At 36.0% G+C, this 26,953-nt stretch overlaps 3 protein-coding genes across 3 annotated transcripts; 1 reads left to right on the top strand and 2 right to left on the bottom strand.

The window, feature by feature from the left end:
- Positions 1-1,009: 1,009 nt before the first annotated feature.
- Positions 1,010-10,121, bottom strand: LOC144557870 (putative sucrose-phosphate synthase 4). Its single transcript, XM_078306496.1, has 14 exons — positions 9,768-10,121; positions 9,548-9,637; positions 9,221-9,471; positions 8,987-9,050; positions 8,574-8,858; positions 7,451-7,858; positions 6,194-6,313; positions 5,952-6,083; positions 5,433-5,609; positions 5,248-5,301; positions 5,096-5,158; positions 2,503-3,414; positions 1,975-2,102; positions 1,010-1,663 (listed from the first exon to the last, which is right to left on the bottom strand). The coding sequence occupies exons 1-14, from the start codon at positions 9,972-9,974 to the stop codon at positions 1,387-1,389; spliced, it is 3,168 nt and encodes a 1,055-aa protein (XP_078162622.1). The 5' UTR covers positions 9,975-10,121; the 3' UTR covers positions 1,010-1,386.
- A 1,579-nt stretch (positions 10,122-11,700) lies between these two features.
- PAP26 (purple acid phosphatase 26) lies at positions 11,701-18,029 on the bottom strand. Its single transcript, XM_078306501.1, has 10 exons — positions 17,910-18,029; positions 16,994-17,195; positions 16,438-16,638; positions 15,999-16,110; positions 15,297-15,520; positions 14,926-15,064; positions 13,633-13,853; positions 12,567-12,688; positions 12,311-12,472; positions 11,701-11,914 (listed from the first exon to the last, which is right to left on the bottom strand). The coding sequence occupies exons 2-10, from the start codon at positions 17,162-17,164 to the stop codon at positions 11,824-11,826; spliced, it is 1,443 nt and encodes a 480-aa protein (XP_078162627.1). The 5' UTR covers positions 17,165-17,195; positions 17,910-18,029; the 3' UTR covers positions 11,701-11,823.
- Positions 18,030-18,448: 419 nt separating this feature from the next.
- Positions 18,449-22,202, top strand: LOC144557874 (ER membrane protein complex subunit 7 homolog). Its single transcript, XM_078306502.1, has 7 exons — positions 18,449-18,603; positions 18,700-18,743; positions 19,145-19,253; positions 19,595-19,658; positions 20,496-20,612; positions 21,257-21,365; positions 21,955-22,202. The coding sequence occupies exons 1-7, from the start codon at positions 18,515-18,517 to the stop codon at positions 22,038-22,040; spliced, it is 618 nt and encodes a 205-aa protein (XP_078162628.1). The 5' UTR covers positions 18,449-18,514; the 3' UTR covers positions 22,041-22,202.
- The last annotated feature ends 4,751 nt before the right edge of the window (positions 22,203-26,953 follow it).

Below are 26,953 nucleotides of genomic sequence, written 5' to 3'. Positions count from 1 at the left end.
TTTAAGTTATAAACGTTTAAAAAATAAAAACATAATAGAAGCACAAATAATGAAAAGATTTGAACCCTTCTCAAAAAAGAGAATGAAAGAAAGTTAAGCAGCCATAATTTATATCACCTGTCTATAGGGGAAATAAATTATATCTAATTTACTTAAGTTATTTTCAATGAAACCCACACTTTAAATTAAAATTGAGTACTAACCCTTGATCTAATAGTTGCATACATTATTATGACTACGTACCTGTGTCTGACACAAATGTTAATACTTGCTAGACACACTCAACACGTTACTAGGAGTGAGGACACGGACAAAGTATTGACACGCACAAGACACGGTTCCAACCGAACTACCTGAGGTTAGGAATTTGGCCCTTGATACGATTTGCCAGCTGTGTAGCATGCCATAGACTATTGAGGGTGGTGTGAAAAGTGTGGAAAAAACGTGGCGTGCCGTGATCAAGTGAACAGTAATCCATGTCGTGCTGTGACCAAAATGTCAAGGGGTGGTCACGGCACGCGACACGTGTGTCGCGGTACGGAATAGTAACATATGTCGTGCCATTCCGTGCCGTTCCATGATGGAGCCGGCTTCGCCATGCCATTTTTCCCACACTATGTGCAATGTGTTACGTGTAGAGAGAGAAGCAACATGGCATGCGTGATTCTAACCTAATACGTCGAAAGTGCAGGGCCAAGTTTTCTTGGTGCTAATATATGAAAATGCATTTAATAAAGCGTCCGTAACTTTTTTAAAAATGGCGTGTCATGCAACGTCGTGTGATTGTGTCGTGTCGGGTGAAATGCAATTGGTAGACTCAAATGGCTATAACAATGATGTCTCATATTTTAAGACTCAACAAGGGCCGAAAGATAATTAAGAGCAACAGACTTGAACAGAAAAGTTGTAGGTTTTAAGGAAAGCCCTTGCAAAACAAGAGTATGGGGATCAGAGTATTGATCAGACCAACCTCAACAAACAAGCAAATTAAGCAGCAATATCAGACAAGTGACATAATTTTTAGAACAATTAAAACGACAAACAAAGTACATTGAATTGAAGTTTGTTCATAATTTATTAGCGAGCAAGATATCCCAAGTTTCATTGACCATTTTAAACATGGACTTTATACCCCACACCGGTTTTCTATAAAAAGGACTAGAAGGCACTTACTGTACACTCAAAATGTTCCCTTCACCAAGCATACAAGTTCAACATGCATATATTGTCATATATATATATATATATATATATATATATATGTGTGTGTATATAAAGGACCATTAACCCTCAATTTTCATTCTCCCTGGAATCATAAAGATTGAAAATTCAGGGATTTAAATGCAACCAAATTCGGAATTCACAAGAAAATGCTTCACATGCAATTCAGTCCTTATTAATCCCAAACTTCTGTAGTGCTGCTTTTATATCACTTGTACCACAACCTTCGGATTGGACAATATTGGGGCTGTCTGAAGCCACCACATCATCCAAGGGGTAACTTCTTGACTTCTGGAGGCTACTTGGCAGTTTGTTGAAAGAACCCTTCAAAATAACTGTTTTGTGAACGCCCCCGAGTAATCCATCATAGTCTGAGTCACCACTCTCTCCCACAAGCACCACCATTTTGGATAGCTCTACACCCCATCTAATATACAGGTACCTAATATAAAGTTGAACATATGTTTAGGGAGAGGCAAGTGACACAAATTTTCGAGCAGAACTAACTGGTGCTACCACACTTCAATGATAACACACCATACTTGACTGTTTTCGAAACTTACCTTGATTAAACCCCCAGAAAAGATATTATTAAGGCTGAATCTAAATACAATTAAGCTTCATTGAGGTATGCAATTAAGCCTCACAAAACCCAGTTTTACACCAATCAATCCACACTTTGTGCCATTGTGCCTCAACTAGGTGCTGCCTCAAACTACACTTAAAAAGGAAAGGAAAGAGAGAGAGAGAGACCTTAAAGCCTGAGATCTTGATGCAAGAACAGGAATAACATGAAGCTTGGTGCCGTCATGGCTGTATAAGACATGGCATCTTAGTGCCTGAATCCTCATTGACTTACGAAGCTCATTCAAAGGTGTCACCTACCGGATATTCAGGAGGGAAAAAGGAGTTACTATAGAAATGTCAACTACTTCCAACCAACTCATGATTGTACCATGAGGATAATTCAGATCAGTCCTGGGGTCAGCATTGCACAATGTCATTCACATTTTCCATTGATTATGCCTGATACTGGGAACACGTGCATCTAAAATTAGGGTTAATGTACCAGGTTAATAATTTCCTTTTATTTGTTCATTCCTATTCTCTGGGAAGTAAATAATACCAAAATTACAGTAAGAAACAAGGATCTCATCTCAAACACCCCCCACCCCGTATGAATATGCACCAATAAGCACCAAGATATGGCTATATCTGATTAAAAAAAAAAAAAAAAAAAACAGTATTACTGTATGGTCAGGACTAATAAAAAAACCTTACCACTTGAGGATTTGCCACTTTAAATGCAAAACAATAAGATGACGACCTATCTTCATCCATTACCAGAGCCCGCTCCTCCTTATCACCTTTTTTATCTGTCTCCATGGCAGACCACCGAATTAGGGTTTTCCTCAAACCCTCTGCACCCCACCTATACTCAATTTGTGAGTGGTAATCCAAGTCCAGTGAAAAAGGCAACTCTTGTGGGGTCAGGATATCATCAGCATTACTATTAGGATAATACAAGTCACTACCACTGGTGCAAATGAATGCATCGAAGTCCGTGCTCAGCAACCCGCCTGATATTAGTAATGAGTGCACCTCTGACATGGTCATAGAGGTCGAGAGGACAAACCCAACTGATTGATTTTGCCTTTCGAGCTGTGATGCCTCGAAAATATTTCGAATTATTTCGACCAGATCCTCCTCCTTCGCTGAGTCTATGGCAATTACAATAATATGCTTCCTCCTTCGAAGAATTGGTAATTTACTACTGCCTCCCGCATTGGTACTATGAGATTCTAGATGACTGCTAGAGGCAGCCACATCCGAGAGCTTCTTTACGACATTTTCCAGTTTGGTCCTTCCACTATTTGCATTTTCATCACCATCCAGAGAAAGCTTCAAATTTAGTGAGATGTCCTTGATATCCTTCAAAGAGTCGTTAGGAGAATCCAAGTCAGAGTCATTAGCACTGTCTTCTGATTTTTTCCACATGGGATGCCTTGGCTTTAATGTGATTATCTTGGAGAGATAGTTTTTACAGTGTTCCGGCCAGGAGAACCTATGGATATTTTTTAACCCATTTTGACGACATCGGGCCCAGAGCTGCTTGTCTGACACGAGCTTATAAAGTGCATCAGAAATGCCATTCTGGTCATGTGGATCAACTAGTATACCATTGTCAAGTACCTGCGATGATAAAATAATCAGGTACAAATGCACAAGCACATGGCCTTCTGACTGTACAAGTAAAAATTACACCACTGTTAGGGAAACTCCACATTGAAAATTTATTAAAAGAGGTAAATTAGAATAATAATGTATATTTCGTATTGGCATCTTTGCTTTATCATTTATTTTCTTATGTTTAGTTGCAATTTGCATTTGTTATTTTCAAAGCAATTGCTCTCAGCTTTAAAGTGTCTCTTAAGTGTTTGAACTCAATGGCGAATATTTGGAATATCCTCTACTAAAGAAAATACTTTAAGATTATGTCAAGGAGGTCTAATTCAGATATCACATCTACACTTTTCAGTTGTTAATTGTAACTTCTGAGGGAGTGTCCTTCGTTTATTGCTGTGCAATCCTTTAGAATTGTCTGAATATATTATAGTTAAATGGTTTGAACTTCATGAGCCTTGGGCTAATACAAAGTTGTTCTTTTGGTGTTATATACAAGGTTGGCCAACAACAGAAGCCAAGATTATTATAAGTCTTTATATCACAAACAACAAAATATTGGAGCATATCGAATATTGGAGAAATAAAAAACAAAGGGACAGATAAACAACTGGGCTCTGTTAATCAAAACCTATTTGCATCAGATACGGATATTTGCAAGCGTATAAATATATAGGCATGATAATGGCCATTTGGAAGGACTGATATGGATTCAGATATAATCTGTATTCCAACACCTATTGAAATTTAGATACCCGATATATAAATTTCAGATGCAGATAATATTTACAATTTTTTGGGTAAATTTCGCCGGAGGTCACTAAACTTTGTCATTTGTCACGAATTGGTCACTGAAGTTTGATTTGTCCCTTTCTAGTCACTAAACTTTGTAATTTGTTCCAATCAAGTCACTCTATACTTTTCCGTCCAAAATCTTAACGGAATATTCTCATTCCATCCAAAATATTAACGGAATATACTCATTCCGTCCAAAATACTAACGGAATGAGCATATTTCGTCCAAAATATTAACGGAATGGGCATATTCCTTTAGCATTTTGGACGGAAAAGTATAGAGTGACTTCCAGCGAAATTTATTCAATACTATGTGAGTTCCTTTCTAAGGTCTATTAGCCCAAAAATCACAATACAAGTTGAATTTGTAACTGTAAAATAGGTAGTTGCATGATATGGCACAAAAGATGATGTGTTTCAATAAAAAACATCTTTATAGTTCAAATAGAAATAATAACAATTTATCATCAAGGTTAGTTTGCTTGGATTAAATTTAACTTGTTTTCAAGCAACAAATTCAACAATTTTTTAAAATTTGTATTTGGAAGTATGCATATCCATATATACATACAAAACACATTGAAATTAAATTTGTACTAAAAAAGGTGCACAAATATGTACTATTAGACATAATAGAAGCACACTCACCAAATTAGAAGCATGCATAACTGGAAAATACTCTTCACACTAGTTTCACATTATGCACTTTAGAAAGAGTTTCACATGAAAAGAGTTTTGCTAGTTTGTATTATTTCAGGTTCATTAGTTATTCTATTGAAGACTTTTGTTTGGTTTTTGCATTGTCGGTTATGTTTGGTATAAACATAAACCTGGGGTGCGATATTAAAAGTTTGTTCCTTTTGAACATTAATAAATCACAGGATAATAAACAAACCTTGTGAATATCAACGGGACCGCCATTTTTTGTTGCAACAATAGGCAAACCATATGCTGAAGCCTACTCAAACAAAGATATAGGATTTCAAAAGCTGAAACATGACTCCATATATATTATTAAAGAACATAAAATAAGAAAAAAATGTGGACCTCTATCAATGTTAGACCGAATGGTTCAATGTAAGCCGGATTGATGAAAACACCCTGAAGTACAAAAAGGAATAATTTTTACATTAGAAAAGAGATCTGAGTAATGGTTCTCTATTTTGATTTGTATAAATAATAACCTGACTAGAAGCAAAATATTTAAAATTCAAGGAATATAAGAAAATCACCTTTGTCTTGGCAGCCAAGCGATAAATATCAGGAACATCAGATTGCTTGTGATGCTTTGGATAAGCCACTAGGCCATACAGATCATACTTATCAATTAACTTAAGAACAGAAGTCAAATAAACTGAATTTGTAGTCGACATGTCATCTATGTCGTCACGGTTTCCCATTATCAGTGTCTGTATATTCAAAAGAAATAAACAAAATTTTATCATATAATAAACAAAAAAGGTACCTATTTATCAATAACATCAAGAGACCTGATGGTATTGCATTAGTGCACTGAACCACTATTTGCTCCACACTACGACGCCAGTTACAGACCACCAGCACACATGCTGGCTTTTCAAATTTATCTTCTTTTTGTTGCTTTGGACACCCCCTCCCTTCCCCCAAAAACAAACAAAAAAGAAGCAAAAAAAGAAAGAAATGAAGTACCAAGTAAAACAAAACAACTTGTGCAAGACAGTATATTCAATATAACTGCCTAGAAATAAAAAATGAAGGGACAAATAGCATACAAGATTGGCAAGTTCCCTCAAAGGACGGCATTCACCAAATGCTTTGACAAGCGTCGTGATGTTCTTTTTGGGATCTGGCCGAGCTAATGCCAGGATCATTGGCTTGCGGGGGTTTGTGAAAAACCGCATTATCTGCCATTAATAAGTATTAGTTGTTATCCGAGCTGAAAATTTAATAAAGCAAACACCACATTCAGATATTTGATGAGGAAAACATATGGGATTGATATAAAGGTTAGCACCTCGCTCCAAATAGCAGGTGGGTTTGGAGAACCCGAACCATCATCATGAACGTCCAGTTCACCATCTACATCGGTATCATAAATGTCTATGTGCTTAAACTCCATTCCAGGAGGAATTACCTTCAAGTCAAGGAATTTAAGATATATTAAGAATTAAAAGGAAAAGAGTGGTGGACATTTCCATTATGAAAAAGCAAGTATGCTAGTAATGACAATCTATTTCTGATTTTGAAACACAAAATCAGGATCAAGAACAAGGTAGGCCGTACTAAGAACTGACAATGAATAGAACGAGCAGTGTCATTTTCGCAGCATCAACTATATCATGTAGTGTTCCAGTACCGCTACCTATGTTGCGTGTATACAGGATACAAGTAGCATATCTGCTTTGATACCTGGAAATATGCATTTTTTTTTTCAAAAAAATTAGATTTTTTACGTTTAATGATCAGATTATTTTATTACTTTCTTACATAAACAAAAATATTCACTTTTTAAGAAAATACGAATATGTGGGCTTGTTATATTTAAAATATTATTATTTAGAAACTAAGAAGCACCTAAGCAGAATTTAAAAAATGTATAAAGAATTTCCAATTATACATGATGATAAGGAGCAATTGGGGAAGGAAGAAACATTCAGCAACCTGATAAAACTTGCAAGGGAAAAATAGTATTTAACTAGGTTTTTAAAAAAGTTCCACGAGCAATACATAAAACTACTGTATTTGGAAATAGATACGATAATGACCCGTGGCTCTTTAGTCCCACAATGAATGTTTTTTCTCCGGACCACTTCTTACCTCTATGTAAGAAAAGAATGGCTCTGCTTGGAATGAATCTCCTAGTCTCTCTTGTAGTGGGGATTGCTTAAGACTTGTTCTTTGTGGTACTCTGGGGGTAAAATACACATTGACCGTATCTTGGACCGTAGCAATAAAAAGTCATATATTAATGGTTTAATATGCCAGGCCGCATGTCATGTATTTATCATACAAATGTATCATATCAGATAAGCATCTGATATGGGTGTGCTAGCTGTTTTGCTACATCTGGGTAAGATAGGCTGCCAGTGCCACAGATAAGAACAATGATTGACACAGTGTGGGTCTATAGGCAACTAAGCCTCTATTTTATGGAACTCCACAAGTGCTCAACCCAGAATTGCAAGGTTCCTCATCCTAATCAAATTAGTATAACAACACCCAGAAGAAACAAAAAAAGGGGCAAACTATATGGTCAACCAGTAGTACTTACCACCATGCGAGGCATGTATCGGCCATAGCAGCTAACACCGCGCTTAATCCTGGCCCTCAATTTCTTAGCCAGAACTACATCAAAACCATCATACAAGTTCCACTGCTCCTCAACCTCTTGCTTTGTTGATGTGATAATTATTTCTGATGCATCCAGAGCTAACTCCTCAGCTTCAATTCTTCGCATAATTTTGTACATAGAATTAATCTCTTCCCTTGATTGCCTTCCTTGTCTTAGAAGCTGTTCGAGCTTGTCTCGTCCAAGTGAGTGGCCGGTGAATACCATAGGTACATTCAATGCACCTGAGAGAAGAGCAGCTGAGTCGCCAGCATCAGCATAGTGGCCATGTATAACTACTGGCCAGACAGGCCCACCATCACCGATCTGTTCTCCCAAAACCCTAGACATCTGTAATTTTTTAAGGTAAATGATAGTTAAATTGACATTTCGCAAACTGATTCCAACATTTGAGAAAGTTTGCAATGTCACTGCAATTCAGAAGCTTTGAATGGTGATGAATAGAAATTTGGTGTATGAGTCCAAATTTAATCTAGCCATAGTTGTTAATTAATAGGCTGCATTTAAGTCCAAGTATGGTTGGATTCTGATCAGTTTTCATATGATTTAAAACAATACATGTGAACTAAGATTGTTTTAGAAAAATTAGCTTTTTTTATGAGGTAATAGATTAAGGGGTATAATTGGTAAAGTTCTTTAAGGAAAATTATCTAGTGTAATTTGTTTTACTTTATATTGTCTATTTCCGAATTTGATTTTAGGTAGTTTTTTCATTATCTTTTTCTCTTTTTGCTATCGTTCCCTACCCATGTCTTGCACTGACCTAGCCCTAGCCACCCTGTAGAGTCCCGTTTGCATCAATTGGTGATGGTCCAACTAACTACACTGTAAAGGTGCGAAGATAAGGAGCCATTTGGGATATTAACTAAACTATGTTGTAAACATTGATGCAGTTTGGGAAGCCTATATACCAAATTAATAACTTGGGCAAAAGGTACACATAACTGCATCATGGTGCCCGGGAGGTTTTAAGATATGCATTACTCAAACATTTCCCTAGTCCGACCAAAAGAGAGATACCAAAAAGCAATAAAAATATTCTTACCTGCATTATGTGGTTTAGTGCCCCATCAACGAACTCTTGGATGTGCGGCCAGAGACGCTCTTTGGGTATGTATTTATCTCTAGGTCCAAAGGGTATACGTATGATGTATGCACCTGCACTTTCTCCTGTCTCATTCATGGCATCATCCCCCTGAGTCAGCATCTCAGTTGGTTCACCATAGCTCCAATCAACATCTGGAGCAGAGATCTGGCGGGTAAGCAGATCAACCCGGTACACGCCTGGTGTCGCACCTAGAGCCCTAGCGAGCTCCACCGCATATTTGACCTGGTAAGATAAAAACGATGACAAAATGGAGTTTGTTAAACAATCATGGTGTTATCTGACTTGTTTAATATTATACTTAAAAATAAAATAAAAATGTATGTCATTTAATGTTATGTTTAAGAAGTTACCTGGCCACCAGTGTCAGAATCACGACCGAGCTCCATGTTTTCTCCTCGTATCAAACCATGAATGCTGTCCATAACAATCAATTTCTATCATTAGATATTTTATTCATGGAAACATATTAGCAGGTAAGCTACCAGGCTACCAGTCTCCGTTTCTATTTCTTTTTTTCTTTCTTAAGTTTCCCTACTGTGTTAAAAATAATTAACTTTGCCGTAGAAATTGTTATTGACGCGTACCTTATTAGAACGATGTATAATTTTTTATCCTTATGCTGGTTAGCCCAGGCATCTATAGCATCAATTGAGCTGATACGCGCCATTCTGCCAGCTCGTGAACTGCCTTCACCATATGTGGAAAGGTCAGCAGCGGGTGCGTCCCCTTTCTCTCCCTCTGATAAATCTTCTGACATATCAGCGGTAGCTTCTCGGCGACCCCTCTCGATTTCCATGCGGCGCTTTGAATGCTGTAGCAGCTCCTCGCCTTCAATCTGAGTGATTGGTGATAATTGGTTAGTTGTTGTATGTGTGGCAAAAGAATGAAAAGAAGAGTATTGTATTAGTGACCTCTTTCTTCTTTCGAGCGAGATTCCAAATTCGCCAGCACATATTCTCGAGCCTTGTGTTCCTTTCTTGTGGGCTTCGCATTGCGGCAGCCTATGAAAAAAGAATGAGGTGGTAGAGTATAGGTATTAGGTAGGGTTGAATGGATATGAAAATGAAAATGAGAATGAAAATGAAAATGAAAATGAGAATGAAAATGATAGGAATAAGATAGCATATATACGCGAAGCCATGTCTTGTAGAGATCAGTCTCATCAAAGCCAGATATAACCTCTTCAACGAAGTATCTGGCAGGGCTGAACCTGCCTCGCTCTCGGAGGAGGAGTGAAGCTTTCTCTTTCTTTTTCTCCCTCGCATCAATCCCCCCGCCTTCTTTGCCGACATCCAATATCGCCTCCAGGTAGCTGTTCACCCAATCGTTACCCGCCATCTCTCTCTCTTGTTTCTCTCTTTTCTCTCTTTTCTATCTCTCGTCTCTCTTGTCTCTCAAGAAGAGAAGAGAAGAGAAGAGAAGAGAAGAGATCGATCTCAAAGTTTTACTTGCTGTGACTGTGAGCTGTGAGCTGTGAGCTGTTCCTCACCCTCCGTAGTAAGAGTTAGGAGTTGGGAGTTGGGAATTTAGGATCGATTCGAGAAAGAAATAGAAGATAGAGCGAGCGAGCGAAAGGTGCCAACCCAACAATCAACAATCTACGTGCTTCTTTTTCTCTCCTTTTCACTTCAACACAAACAAAACAGACTCTCCATTTATTTATTTATTTATTTATTTATTCCTTTTTTGAGACAGGACAGGAACGAGGGTCAAGTCCTCCTTCCTTTAATTGAATATTTATTTTTTCCTTGTGCTAGAAACTACATGCATGATGTATTGATGTGTCGTGTACTCGTCTTAGGCACATGATGGTGTTAGAAAAAGGGAATTGATAAATGTACAATTAAATTTTATTCATTTTAATAGTAAGTATTAGTTATGTAGTAAAATGCGGTTTGGTGCATTAATATATATGTATTATAAAGGCTGGCAATAAATAAATAATAAACTATATATATTGCGCATGGGATTGGGAGCTATAAAGTGTGACCAATGGAGAGAAACTAGAACAGGAGGGGGTTATGAACTTGGGATAAACAATTTTTATTATTTTTTTTTTTTGAGATATTTGAGAGTAACATTTGGGTGGAGGGGAATATGTCCGAGGATAATGCTTTTTGTATCGTTTGGTTTGAGATAACTTCATTTGTCTGCTTGCCTATATTTTTCTTGGGCTTCTAAATAATTGATGGGCATTTTGATTTTGATTTTGATTTTGATACGACAAGACAACCAATGAATCTTTCAGTTGCCTGTTGCCCCCCTCCTTCTCCTTCTCCTTCTCCTTCTCATCATTGAATTATTACCATAAGCGTAATTTACCATAATGACGGTAGAGTTGAATTATTATTATTATTATTTTTACAAAGTATATACAATAAAAGAATTCCAATTGGGTCCACAAAGTTTGATTCGTTCTACGAATTAAATTAAAAGTGTGTCCATTAGCAGATTGATTTATTAAAGAAAAAAAGTACAGAAGACACATTGTTGTCATTATAGATGAAAAGGAAATAAAGAAAGATGCAAGGGACAGCGTAAACGGCACTCCATGCCACCTCAACGCAAACAAAATAGAAAAATAAATGAAATACGTGTGATTCATCCATTGGTCCATCGAAAAGAAAACACTCCATGCCACCTCAACGCAAACAAAATAGAAAAATAAATGAAATACGTGTGATTCATCCATTGGTCCATCGAAAAGAAAACTTTCGTATTGATTTATTAGTGTGAACTGTGAAGAGAATCCAATCTCCTAACTTTCGTAATAATTATATAAGGGAAATATTGAAAGCACGGCTATCCTCAAAAATAATTTAAATTTATGCATTTAAAAAATAATTTAAATTCTGTTTCATGATTTGGTTGGTACCACTACCATATGCTCTCTGATTAATTATTATATATATTGATTTGATTAGAGATATGAATTAAATGCTTATTCTTATTACTGGGCCATATCCATATGCTACCAGCTTGCCAGCTACGCCTACCACCACAATTGAATATTACAACGCTACTATTAGAAGCATAGAGAAGAGAAGAGAAGAGAAGAGAAGAGAAGGGAAAGAAAATTCTTCCTTTATTATATTTCAGTTTATAACATGCTCCCTCTCCCTCTCCCTCCCCCCACGGCCCACCTCCCCGTCCCACAGTAGTAAACGGCTGAAACAGCACCACTAGACTAAACCAACATATCTTCAAACGAGGCAAACAAACTCTGCCTCCAACTATGATGCTTCTTTTTTAGCCTTCTCCTTCTCGTGTTGCTTCCCCTGAGACAAAAATAATAAAATAAAATATAATATTTGAGGGGCTTTAGAGAGAATAAGAAATTACCACCTACTATAGCTTCTTTCTAGGGGTCACATTAATGTGCAACCCGAAAATGCCCCCTATGAAACAAACATGCATGCATACTGTTTCTCTCTACATGAATGAGAGAGAGAGAGAGAGAGAGAGAGAGAGAGAGAGAGAGACAAGAGGGGCAGGTTGGGTGTTTTACAATAAATTTACAGACTGAAAGGATAAGTGCGGGTGGGTGGAGCATAAAGGTGATATTCTTATGATTTACGGAGGCACGTGCTATTTTTCTTTTGCAAAGCAATGTCATGTACTTGTTCTTGAAATATAACCAAGGAAGAATAAAAAATATTGGATATTCCACTGACCAGTACTGGTTCTGAAAAACCACAAAATCAGTTGGTACATGCTTCCCATCATCATTTCTGTTCCACTGGTAAAATGCATGAGTTCTGTTCTTCAATTCCAAAGTAGAGTGCCCATAACTTGCTTCTCTGAATGCAGAATAGTCAGGTTGCGGGTCGAGGAACCTACCAATTAGGTTTAACAAATTATGCAACTATTGTCAGAACTGTAATTCCTTGTGGGAATTATATGGGTAATATAGTTATATATTAGCCTTACCTAGAAGCAAGCCCTTCTTGGTTGCCTCCATCTCCAACAGTGATATAGACCGGGGCAGACTTGTCAGGCACGGGATATCGGTTCCCAGATGTTATGTTGTAGTTTATATTAGAGATGCGGTACTGCAACAAGGGGATAAAATTGTCATTTCGACAATTTAAATCAAATATAAGCAAGAAATCTATGCAGGAAGTAAAACCAGTTTCGCTATTGGTTGGTCTTAATTATTTTAGGTTATTAATTCTGTATTTGGCCTTATTTTACAATGGATTGCACAAACAGGACCATTTGAGCTCCATCCGTGCTTCATTAAGAAAATTAGAGTTCAGGGTTAATTAAGTGCAAGTTTGACTCAATAGGTGGCAATTGTGAGTGTTAACTGACTCCAATTTGCTACTTAAAAATTACATACAAACTCTGGAAAATGCAAAACTGAGTTTTTATGGAGGCATTGGATTTATTTGAACATAATAAAGAAAAGATAGCGCACTAGAGGGTACGTATAGCAAAAAAATTGGGTCAAATTGAAGCTTGTTATGGCAAAGCTTGGACAACCCATGAATTATTGAGGCAATAATAAGATAATTCAGGAAAATTTGCACGATGATTAATCAAGTCAATATTGGGTTTAAGTGTAACTTAATTAAGGGAATCCAGAACAATCGAGGTGTAATCACAAATTAACTTGGTTAAAATGAGAACTTGCAACATTGAACATAATTTCAAAAATTTGGTGACACTTGCTGAGGAAAAGATGCACAATTGCGTATTGATTGAGGCTCACTTAAGAAAATGGTGCATAAGGGGAACTTTCAAGTTTGTTTAACAACTGAAAGCTTGCTTGAAGGGTTATTTGAGTGTTGTGCTAGTTTGAGGTGCAATTGAAGAAGATGCCTCAGTAAGGTTGAAGACTTACTTGAGGGAAAAAAATTTGCAAAATTTGCAGCTTCTAAAGGCAAATTTTGTTAAACTCGCACCAAGGAAAAAGGTACTAAGGTTGGTTTGTAATTCAGGCTTATTGTACTGGGCCTCACTGGTTATTTTAAAATTCAAACAAAGAACTTACAGATCTCTCATAAGCATGAACATGACCCGCAAAGATTATATCAACCCTGTACTTAACAAACCAACGCTCAAAAGCTGCTCTCATGCTTTCGCCTTCCATGTAATGTGCATCATTACTGTTATAGATAGGTGCATGCATTAGCACAATAAGCCAAGGAGTTTTCTCTCTGTCTACTTTTTTTAATTCATTCTTCAGCCATATCCACTGGGGCGTGTACTTCACTGATATAAAAATGGTCAAAAAAAGAAATCAAATGAACATAGATTAGAAAATTTACTGCAATATAAAGTAACATGCTGCATTAGAAAAATAGTTAATTTTCAGTGATTACATAAACAAGTTGTCAGTTGACAATCCATCTTCAAAGTCAAGTTTGCAAGTACTAGAATTTTTTTTTTCCCGTACAGCTTCACCTCCCAATTTTTAAAAAATTCATAAATCGCCCTCTTACCATGCTTATTCTCAAATGTAGAGTTAGGTACTTTCAGTATAATCTAAAGAAAAGTGGTGCAAAAAAAGATATAGGAGATCTCTTAGATTTCCTAATGGCACTGTCAATTTTCATATAATATCTTGATGTTTGCACAGGCATGCATGAAATTTCCCTCACAGATGATTGAAAAGAGAAAAATAAGAGAGAGAGAGAGAGAAGAGTCTGCCGAGTTGCCCGGTGGAGTCTGCTGTCCAACCTTTTCTTTCTCTGCCCCTAAGCTGTTGAGGTATGGTGGAGACTATCATCTTTATCGAGCTGTTGTATCATGAAACCAAGATTGTTGGTACTAGAAGTCTGGGAGGGGCCTCATTGGTGTATGAAAATGGAGGGGAAAATAAAAAGGGCTACGCTATTCTTTTGTTCATGTTGGTTGATTTGGAAGCAAAGGAATGCTTTGGTGTTTGGAGGGAGTGTTGTGCCGGCACGGGTTCTAGCAGAAAGAATAGCGCAAGAAGGAGAGCTGTGTAGTAAATATTTCTCGGGAGACGTAGGAGTTACAATAACGCATGAATGGACATAGGAGTTTGGCAGGAAACACAGTGCCATGCAGGGGTGTTCTTGTTTTTAGTTTTATTCATGCTGTGTATCTCTAGATTAACTCCTATGATTTTCATTTGTTGGAATTGATTGATGTAATAAACTATTTATTTTAATACAGCCTTGAAAGCCACTGTCAAGTTTTTCCCAAAAAAGAGAGAGAGAGAGAGAGAGAGAGAGAGAGAGAGAGAGAGAGAGAGAGAGAGAGGAGAGAGAGCAAAAAATAAAATAAAAAGAGGAAAATAAATGGATAATTATATTACCAAAAGGAGAATAACTGGACAGAACAATGATATGAGCTGATGCACGTCTGACAGCATACCAAAGGGGAGAACTGCTCTTTGAGGCCATATATGGTGTTGCATATCTATGTAGATATGGCTTCATTGTCAACACCTCTCCCTGCAAAAATTGTTACTGAGCAAATGTCACAAATTATCAAAGAAAAAAGGAAGTTCTATTAATTTAACTGCATTTAAGGATGTGTACTACCCTTATTTGTATCCAATGCCCTAGGAAAAGTGTTTAGCCAACTACGAGTTAAATTTATGTATAGCTTTCAGGAGGTTATCAAGAATTAAGGGGATCATATTTGTTAACATGATCATTGGATTGAAAAGGCAACAGATATTACCAGATCAGGTCGATACTCTATTTCGTGGTTACCAGCTGTCCATATCCATGGCTGGTATGCAACACTGGGCTCAACAAAGCGGGCCCACGTGTCCCACCTAATACCATCATTATGTTCATAATTGTCTGCATATGATAGATCTCCCACAAATAAGACAGTTTGGCCTCCTGATTGCATATAGTGCTGGAAGGTAGAGAGGGAATTGTATGTCTGGCCCAAATCACCTGAAATTTGAAATTTCCAAGAGCAAAACCGAGCACCATAAGAAGCACAGTCTAACCAATTCGTCGTCAATTGACAAATTTAGCACCATGGTTTCCAAAATTAAACAGGAGAATAAAAACTGATGAACCCCCTGAGATTCAATCATATCTAACTTAGCTCATTTTGATCCCATTCAACCACAATTATCCTCAAATTATCCAGGAAAAGTACCACTACTATTTTACCAGTATGACTACCCCAATCAAAAATCCTAAAATTCAATCAAGGTTCAATTATCCCAAATAAGACTAAGCAATATTCAAAAGCCATATAACACAAACTTTGTCTTTTATTGACAAACAAAATATCACCTTAACTGGTGGTCAAATTAGTAGGTAGCATGCAGAGATTCTGCACGGGTCAGTAAATACTGGTACTAGCCATCCTTGATACATTGTATTATCAGTGTCACAATGAGAGGCAGAGAGAGAGGAAAACCTATAATGCCGAACTTATAAGGTGCATCAGGATCTATTTCTGGAGGTGTTTGGAACCAAAATTCACGAGCTGAGTCACTCTGTCCAATCTTGTAGTAGTATTTGGTGTTGTACTGCAATTGCAATTGATAAGCAGATTACTTAAGATTACAACAGACATACCCTCCTAGAATTTTTTCTGTTTTCTGTGCCAGCTTGCGATAAATATAAAAAGGAGAAGCACGAGGAAATCTTTAAAATACCCACACAAAAATTCGTGCTCTCAAAGTATCAGAAGCTGCTACGCTAAAATCAAGGAAATATGTACGTACTATTTTAGAGAGCACAAACAATATTTCTCGTCTTATGCTGCTACACTGATGCTTTATGCAGGAGACAAATGGAACTTATCCAGTATATTAATATCAAACAAATTAAATGGACACTCAAAGCAAACTCACCTCAAGGTCACTGACAAGGCAGTGATGAATGTATCCAGACTTATAGTCGAAAAATGTATAATTTCTGACATCCCCTTGTGCTTTCAGATTATATACATTCTTCTCTGTACCGTACAGTACTTCATTACTACCAGGCTCAGCAGTAGTTACCCATGATATAATAACAGCCTTTCCATCATAATCACCTTGTGTAATATGAACCTGTCACAGAAAAAAAGAAAATTATGTAAGTTTTCAATAATCCCGGGTGGGATGAGACCCCACCATGGTAGTGAATTAGTACAATACCATGATGATAATGGCGTTATATAGCCAGAATCCCAAAATTTGATCCCCAAAATAATCCCCCAATTAAGAAAAAGAAACATAACAAGCGGGCAATAATCCACTAAGTTTGGTTGGTGGCTTGGTGCAACACCACCTTCATGCAAGCACCAAACCAGACTCTTACTAGTATCAACTATTAAATTATGAGATTCCAAGTGTAATGCCTGGATTTGATAACAAAACATGCAATGAAAACTATCAGATCTTTTCTAAATTCCAAAAGTGGTACCTGTTGTGGGGCATTGTAACCATCTGGTACAACAAAAGCTTCGTTATCCAAAGGGATGTCGGTAGATGGCCATTGAGATCTCACAAAAGAGCTTGTTTCCCCACCAAGAGCAATTTGGACAAAGCAGTCAAGGATAAGTGGAAGTATGAGCAACAACCTTAGTTGACCCATAATGTGTTGATAAAATCCCCAATTTTAGCCCCTGGAAAGAGAGAGGAAGAAACATAAGTTATCACAAGTAACCCAACCTACGAGATTTATTGTTTTCCATTTGAGTACCCAATAAGCAACTACTGGAAATTATATACTTTTAGGATTTCAAAAAAAAAAAAAAAATATATATATATATAGTTTTAATATATTAACACAAACTATGTAAGTATGTGAAACAAAGACAGACAAAAAGCAGTGAGATATAGCAAAGTAAAAGTTTACATAAAATCCTACCATCCTTGAAAGCAAAGTTAGGCAATCAATTTCTTAGAAACCAAGTTTTGTACTTTGATTATACATAGAGAAGCAAATCATGTTCCTTTTTGTGAAAGAAAAATCTCATTGTTTAGGAAACATGCTGCAGGTTCCAGCTTGTACAAGTACAAGGAAGAAAAGAATTGGTGCAGTAATTTTAAAAAAGAGGATTTGGGTTCTTAGAGAAAGTTGAACCTACTTGTCGCAAGAAACATGGATATCGATTAAATGATGGTATTCAGTGAAACCTCAGTTATCGGCATCCAGAAATTGATAGAATAAATAATTGATGAGACTGTAGATGCTAGCATGTATGGATGTCATGGGATTGGGAGAGAATGAATTACTCAGGGCCAGGGGGATTTCATGTATTCCCTCGAAAGATGAAAAACATAGAAGAGAAAGGAAAAGGCTCACAGAGGAAATTGGAAAGAAAAAAAGATGATACCGTTAGTTCTGAGTCTGAGTCTGAGTCTGACAGCGAGAGAGGAGGAGAGGAGGAGAGGAGGAGAAATGATATGATTTCTCCTCTCTCGGCGAACGAGATAATTAATTAAGGAGGGGTAGGTATTACTATTACCTGGCTACCTGTGAACTCAACTGTGAAGGAAATAGGAATAGTTGCGTCTCCATGTAGAATAGATGTAGGAATAGGAATAATAACTCCTCTTCCACCGGGTTGGGTTTAGTTTAACTTTGGTGGGCCCCGTAGGCCGGCCCTACTATCATTATCATAATATCATCTGAGGACCAGGTAAAAGTAAAACAATATTTGGTTTGGTTTGGTTTGGTTTGGTTTTAGATCCAGACCGTTCGATTAGATCCGGCCGAAGGTGGAATGTATTCTTATTCTAATTGCTTGGTTTAATTAATCCGTATATGGGCCGATTTTTCCAAAGAACAACTCCTAAAGGCGGAGGCGGCCTGCTTCAATAAACGGAGAGAAGAAATAAATAAATAAATACTACTCATCTCGATCGATCTCATTCTCATTCTCATTCTCATACCTCTTCTCTTCTCTTCTCTTCTCTTCTCGTCAGCATAGCATTAGGAATGGAGAGATCCAGTGCGTTGATCGGTTCACTTTTTCTTCTCATCTTATTTTCTTGCCTCATTAATCCCATCTTAGCTGCTACACATGGGTGGGTACTAGTACTACTACTGCCTTTCTTTTCTTTTAATGCCAAGAGACCTACTTTTTACCCTCTTTCAGCCCTGATCTAATTTTTTTTTTTTAGGTCTGGAGACGGATACACCGTTGCTGGTCGCGTCAAACTAGATAGTAAGTACAATTCCATTCACATCCCCAAATTTATTTTAATTCATTGCTCAGTATATAATAAGCACGCACTATGCTAGTAATTTATGGCAGAATTTTGCTTAATCACCTTCCTCATGTAACAGTTATGGCCAAAGTTTTTAGGAGAATAGCCTTCAAATTATATGTCTGCTTCAGTAGTGGTTACCCTCTACTGGATTTGTTTGTACTTTCAAGTACTGGTTGGATCCTTTCAATTTAATTCTTTCATTTCGTTTCTACTCAAAAGAATTATTCATGAATGAAGACTTAACTGACTCCTTCACCATTATTAATTCACCCAAATTGTATTGTTGGTATATAGTTAATATCTGTTTGTTAGAAACAATATACAGCCGTAGTTCTAATCTGCACATAAATGGCAGGTATTGCAACAAAAGGATTTGGCATTTCTCCAAAATCGTCAGAAACTAAAGTGATCCTTAATGGCGGTCAAAAGGTTACATTTGTCAGGCCAGATGGTTACTTCTCATTGTATCCTTTTTTTCACTAGTTTAGCATAAAATATTCAATTTTTTAAACTCTTTTGACGAGCTACTTTTGCATGTGTCACTATCAAAGCTACCACCAGCAAGCTTGATTTTGTTGAGCAGCAACTTCTATTGAAAAACCTTAATATTGAAAAATGAAATAATAGGGGACAATTTTGCACTCCAAAGGGTTCAACCTTTTTTTCACTTCTATAAGATCTTTTTCTTTTTTTTTTGGAGATTCCTTTTTCAATATAGTATATCCCTTTTGATATAATATCCATTTGCCTTTTGACTGTTGTTTTATTTATTATGTATACTCTCCTTAACATATTCAAAATGTAGTCATGATGTGCCTGCTGGAACCCACTTGATTGAAGTTTCTTCTATGGGCTATTTCTTCTCCCCGGTACATAACTTTCCCTGGGTATCCGTTAAGCATATAAATAAATCAAATGACTGAATTCTCTGAAGTCCTAAAATTTAAGAGCAAATGGTTAACATGCTATTGGAGCTGTCCTGAGTACGAATACTGCCAAGACTATTATAAAATAATTCCTTCCACTGATAATCTTGCACATGATGTGTCTGTCGAGTGTGAACAAATAAGGAGTATTAAGGATATATACAATCAAATGAGGCCTACTCCGACAGTTTCAAATCAACCACACATTTGCTCTAAATAGTTTTAGCTGTCAGATTAGAAAGTTGATTGAATTTTGTATCCTTAAAACATGTGTCTATTTATGTATACTGGTACCAGAACTAACTTTGTAGTCGAATCAAGGTAGTGGAGAGTGGAGGTTGATACAACTAGGTTATTCCTTGGAATTGGTGTAACAAATTAAAGAAATAGAGCAAGATTTAAAATAACATTTATTTGTCTTAGCTGTCAGAAGTGTAGCAGTGCTAAAGTGGTCGACCAAAACCACAACATCAGCATGTTTTTACAAACATGATTTATATACATATTTTCAAATACAATGCTAATATGTAATATTAATTCCACAAATAGAAATATCAATTATAAGAACAATACAATAACAATCATGCCAAATAAACAGCCCGGCGCTGTTCTTTCAGTGTAACTAATTTGAAAATATCATGCCAAACTGCCCTGCTTTATCACCGCCATTTAGAAGCTTCAAATAGACATATAACGGTATTGTACCTTGCATTCTTCTAAAGCATGATCATTAATATTGATGTTTGTTCGCTTCCATGGTTTTTCAACTCCTTAAATTAGGTGCGTGTTGATATAAGTGCAAGAAACCCTGGTAAAATTCAGGCAGCTTTGACAGAGAATAGGAGAACGCTCAATGAGCTTGTATTAGAGCCTATGAAAGAGGAACAATATTATGAGGTAATTATGATTTTTTTTTTTTTTTAGCATTATAAGAATTGTTCGGAGTGTATGTGCAAATTAGTGCATGTTACCAGTACTCTGTTTCAAGCCGAGATTTTGAAGCAGAAATAAGCTTCAACCAGCAAGAGAAATTAACAAAATTGTGTGCTTTTTATACTGCTTAGTTATACCAATTACCAATGTTTGCAATTCAAGTTGATACACACTGTACAGCCTTTTTCTAACTGGTGGATATGACATTACTTTTATTTTCATTTTAGGGGTTGATCCGAATCTTCTTTAGTCTGAAATGGTGGATACAGCAATACTTTTATTTCATTTTATTTACTTGATCCAAATCTTCTTTAGTCTGAAATGGTCTTAAAGCTTGGATACCGATTAACGTACAAAACTTTTCATGGGTAATTTTGGAAATCTTCTCTTAGAAGAACACAAAATACTAACTGGGCCAACAATATGGAATGCTGTAATTTCAGTCTTACATAGCAGTACTTAAGTCTGGATCTTTAATTGTATGATGGTGTTTTTTCCTGCATTAAACCAGACTTGAATGGTGCAGAAGTGGAATGGTAATATTTTGTCTTAAAGCCTGATTGCATGACAATTTCTTTCTTTCTTTCCTTTTTGAATTGATATTTCAGATAAGGGAGCCCTTCTCAGTAATGTCACTTGTGAAAAGCCCGATGGGCCTCATGATCGGTTTTATGGTTCTTGTTATGTTTGTATTTCCCAAAATGATGGAAGGTGTTGGTACGTCATGTTAAACTTTATATTTTTAATTTATAATTTTATCATCAATTCATCCTTTTCTTTTGATAAGGACTCTGAATTGCCTTCTTTTGGTTCTTGTTTACATGAAGAGAACATTTATCCCGCCATTTAAAGAAAACTTAAGTTAATCAAAGTTGACTAAATTGCTGCTGAAGTATTTGATGAAGAACAAAATTGTCAACATCTAATGTTTCATAGCTACCACTAAAACTTACGGTGGGTATTGTACGTAGAATTTTAGGAAGTTGGGTATTAGTTGCAAAGTGCAAAGAATTGAGAAATTTCAATGTATTTGCAAGTAATGGCAAATACCGTCTGCAATTTGCAAACATGTGCACACTTGAAGGTGTATCTTACATGGGTGAAAATTGTATTATTGGATTGCCTTACCTTGCCAGCATGTACTGGTTGTCGGTCATTGAATGGATTCTCTACCCTTACAGTTTCTTATGCCTTTTTTTCCTTTTATTTATCTATCATTAGTTAGGGTTTCATTACTGGTACAGTTGTTTTGAATTATTGTTGTTTACTGGTACAGACAGGTAACTTGTTCTTTCTGTTTTGACAGATCCAGAAGAAATGAGGCAAGCGCAAGAGCAGATGAGGCAACAAGGCATCCCTTCTCTTTCAAGTTTGGTTCCTGGTAGGAGTTAGTTTCTAGTTTTTGATGTACGTTGGATGTACTTGTGAAATTTACATCAGCACCATAGTTGTTTAATATGAAACTCTAGGCAAAGCTCTTTTGTGTTTCTTCTTGGTCCTTGCATACAATTTTTGCGCCTTAATATTTATTTTCCCTTGTTGCCCCTTGGTTTATTTATGTTGTTACTGATGATTTAATAAAATAGCGAATATTTCCATGGAAAGCCGTAGGCCGTAGCAGTATGCCAGTATGTGATGATACGAGAATTAAGAATTAAGAATTAAGAATTAAGAATTAAGAATTAAGAATTAAGAATGAATGCATGACACTATGACAGAGAGGGTGTCTGTAGTCTGTACTCTGTAGGTATGAGACTATGAGCACAGAATGAAGAAATATGGGGTGGAGAATAACCGGATTGTATTCTCCATAATCTGAGATAACCACCGAAATTTGTTATCCCCTCTTATCCACACCCCGCTTTTCATATGGCCTTGGTTTCTTCAAATTCATACAACCAATGGCAATGGCAATGGCTATGGCTATGAACCCACCCACCCTTTTTTTTCTTTTTCCTTGTTAAGATTCCTACATCCTACTGACCTACTCGCATTTATTTCCACATATTATTATTTTTATATTTTATTATAATGTCATCCGAATTTATTCCTGTATCTTTTTTGGGCCATTATTAAAAGGAATCAGAAGCTAGCACACAAGTGCTGGTGCAAGATACCTTTGCTTTGAGGTTGGTTGGGCCCACCATATATATGTAACTAGTCACATTCAATCATGCACAATTGAACTAAATAATTACGCTAGTTACGCTATGTCAAATTGTCAATGCCATGTGTAATTGTGTATCTTGCTGGCTAGCTCTATCAAAGGTTGAATTCATTTAATTTTAAAGATGGTGTACGTGTACTTGGGATTGTGAAATGATAAGTTTCGCACGCAGGGGCCGAACAACATTTTACAATTAATTAAGAAATAAGTTATACAGTTATACTACTCTTAAGGCTTAAGCTGGATCCAGATCCAATTTTTGTGGATGACAGGACAGCCTGAGATTAGATCTTCCCTTCAATTATTAATTTATTATATATATATATATATTGTACAACAACCTAGCTAGCTAGCTACTAAATCATATAATTAATATTCAATGAATATATATGGTTTTGTCAATTATTAATTAGCACATGATCGATAATTGCGTGTCATCTTAGCTTCCTCTAACTATTAATTCTCATATATATATATTGTTTCAGAATGGTTTGCAACATGCATGCAAGCATATGCTAGCAGAGATTAATTTCGAATATTAATTAATTAATTAATTAATTAATTAATTCTGATACATGTAAGAAGCGCTAAGATGACAAGCACAACAGGAACAGGTAATGAACAGTTTTAAAAATTAATGACAACACGATTTTCAGACAGGAATTAATTAACTCTTTGAGTTGGCAGATAATTAATTTAGCCCCAAGATTTTTTTGCACCTAAAGACCCTCCACTTCTAGAGATATTAATTCTACATCACTGCTCCAAAAATCATAACATGCACTGCATCTTTCTGCTGAATAATAACTTGCCATATATATGCTTTGAATTGATTGAATTCAAAGCACAACCATTATGCCGTGCAATCCAATTCCAAATTAAATTGTCTGTTTATTATATTATATGGACAATGCAAGAACAAGTGGTTCAATGATTCAAACTAACCACAATTAATATACGCATTTATCATTCGCCCCTGCCAACCCGATATAATTAATTAAGGAGTTGGTATTTTCTCACAATTTTCCTTTCCTTTAAATTGACCTTGTTGTGCTATCCTTTCCTTATAAATTTACCTTCCAATTTTGTCCATCCCCTACATTAATTTTAAACTATTATATATATTATGTTCATGGCAGATTTGAAGCAAATTGGAAAACAACACACACAAAGATACACCTGACCATTTATCATGCCAAAAATTAGTCTCTGAACCATTCCCCACTTGTATTATGCATGATTAGTATCGTGCCCGTGAGTTGCAACGGAAACATATTATAAGATTAAATAGAATATAAAGAGACTTTTTTGTTTGACATTGACACAAAATTAAGAAAAAATATATTCAAATGAAAATAAAAGACACAAATGAGAAAAAAAAGATATCCAAATAATAAATAACAATAAAAGAAACAACAACAAATGAAGAAAAAAGATCAAATATAATATAAAAAATTCTTGAAGTATTATTGCAATTTAATATCTAATTTTCTCCACAAGTAAGACAGGTTATTAAACGATTTAGATGAGAATATGTAAATAAACAAAATTGAGAAAGATATGATTAAATGATTCAAATAAGGATTTTCTCTACATATATATTCAAATTGGAAAGATATGATTGTTTCCATCAGCACAAGATCTGTTATTTATCTATTCACAAAGATACAGTAGTCTTAAACAAAATAGGAAAGATATGATAGTTTTTATTTTTATTGTCAAAACTATGGAGGAAGGTGAGAAATGAAATGGAGGAAACAAAGAAATAAGGAAATAATTTAATTGTAGGAATTGGAGATAGTTTAAAGAGAAACAAGAAAACATATCGCTAGAGATTCATTCAACTTTAATTGTGACAAACCACGCAGCAGTTCTTGTGGCGAGTTTGTTTTTAATTAAATTTAGACTTCTACACATAAAATAGATGTATTTAATCAAAAGAAGACAGATTATGTGATTGAAGGGCTGATATTCAATTTGAAAGTTCATCTTTCAATATGAGCCAATGGTGAATCAGGACAACTACGTGCATAATATAAGAATGGAGATATTATCTTCAACCGCCACATTTTTCAACCCAACAAGAGTTCTCCAAAAAAGAAATATATATATGTGTGTGTGTTTTATATATCTTTGTGTTTTGCATAAACCAATATTGCTTTCATAGACTATTAAAACTGTTATCCCTAATTTAGATCACCATTTATCAAGAAAAACCAAATTCATTTCTTCTAAATTTATAACGCCCATATCCAAATGGACTTTTCTTTTGCACACTACTTCTTATTTAACCAATGGTAATTTCAGAAAATAATTACTAAATGTTTAACCGATACACTTTCTTTATAGAGTAAAGCTAGGGTGTGACGTGCTCGCCAAGAAAGTTTGGTGAGCATAACTCCAAAAGTATATCGGATCGATGTCAAATGCCGAATCCAAACCGTTAAAATCCATGTACTTCATGAGTGATGCATATGTTGGGTTTCGGGGTAACCAAAACCCGTTTAGGCTTAAGCTGCGGAAAGAACGTAAAACAAAAATTTTACTTCTAACTTAAGCCAAGGATTAAACGGGGTATGTCAGGAAACTTTTCAAGGCGGTCCACCTTTAGTATTCATTTGGCATCAAAACCCAATTTAATCCTTTTACAGATCTACTCCATGATTGATTTCTAAAACTTTAATCTACTTACCAATTAAATAGATTAATATAACATATTTATACCTTGTTTCCCAATCACAGTTGGAATGCAGACCGAGCGAGTAGAGCTACATCACGGGAATGATTCTCCTCGAAGCACCAAACGTATGGTGCCTCTATAGGTTATCCACCAGGACTAACCAGAGAGCGATTTATTTCTTTTGCCAGAAATACTATAAACTGCGGAATTCTGCAAAAATACTATTCACAGGGAAAAGACGAAAACCCGTAAACACGAATTTTCGGTTACTCAGTTTCACAAATAAGAAAAACTGACATACCGTGAAATTCGGGAAAACACTATTCATCGATCCCGTAAATATACTTCACAACAACCCGCAAGATTATACGTCAACTACGTATAACTTTCTTTTCTCAACCGAAACACTATTTGGGAGAGAAACCGAGAAAGAGAGAAAATACCGATTCGTTTCGACACGAAACGATACGAGTGAATTAGTGGTTTTTCTCTTTACATGTACCCCTCTATTTATAGGCTTTTGAGGAGGTTCGCAAAAGACCGAAATACCCCTCAACATATGCCTATTTACAAGATATGTCATTGAATGGATAAGGATGATGACGTGTCATGTGGATAAGATCGATGACGTGTCATGTGGATAAGATCGATGACGTGTCATGTGGATAAGATCGACGACGTGTCATGTGGATAAGGATGACATGTGAAAAGACCAAAATGCCCTTGGCCCGAATTCAATTAACATCTATATAACTATTCTGAACAATTATATTTCTTGCGGTTGTTGTTTCGGTAACTTTTATACGTGTCCGGCACGTTTATAAATTAACCAGTGTTTTTGCTTTGTCATCCGTATGACATTTATATATTAATTATAACCAGTATAATTAATTATAACCATCTTACTATTGATCATAACCAATTTATAATCAATCACAATAAGATTCTCCGATTAACTATATATGGTGTGACCTGATAGGATCTGTGTTATGTTGGTAAATAGAATTAAAACTGTTTTAAGTTCTATAATCATGAGAGGCATCTGGCAAAACGCATCATGACCATCCAATTACATAGATGATACTGTACAGTACAATATCACGATCCAGTAAACAATTTACTTATGTCAGTTCTTTTGTCACATAGCTATCATATTAGTTTCAAGGTAGGTATGTGTCATCCTTGTAAACTTAATCTTTTATTGATCTTGAGCAGATTATCAAATATGATTACTCTTGTAATCATACCGCGCGCTGATAATCTTACTCTATCAAGGGGCCCAGTGATGCTATAGCTCGTATAGAGATACGAGGGACAATAGTACTTTTGGTAAACCATCACTACCTCAGCTAAGCCATGTATACCGAAGAGCTACCGTTATAACTGCATTTTACCGACAGCGTTTGATAACAATCACACATATACATTTCTTAGTAGGAAAGATGAATACCTCATACT

This window comes from Carex rostrata, chromosome 8 (assembly GCF_964058835.1).
Source record: "Carex rostrata chromosome 8, lpCarRost1.2, whole genome shotgun sequence".
In the NCBI taxonomy this organism is placed as follows: domain Eukaryota; kingdom Viridiplantae; phylum Streptophyta; class Magnoliopsida; order Poales; family Cyperaceae; genus Carex; species Carex rostrata.
Note: the sequence above shows the minus strand (reverse complement) of the source record. Positions and strands in the feature narration are given on the sequence as shown.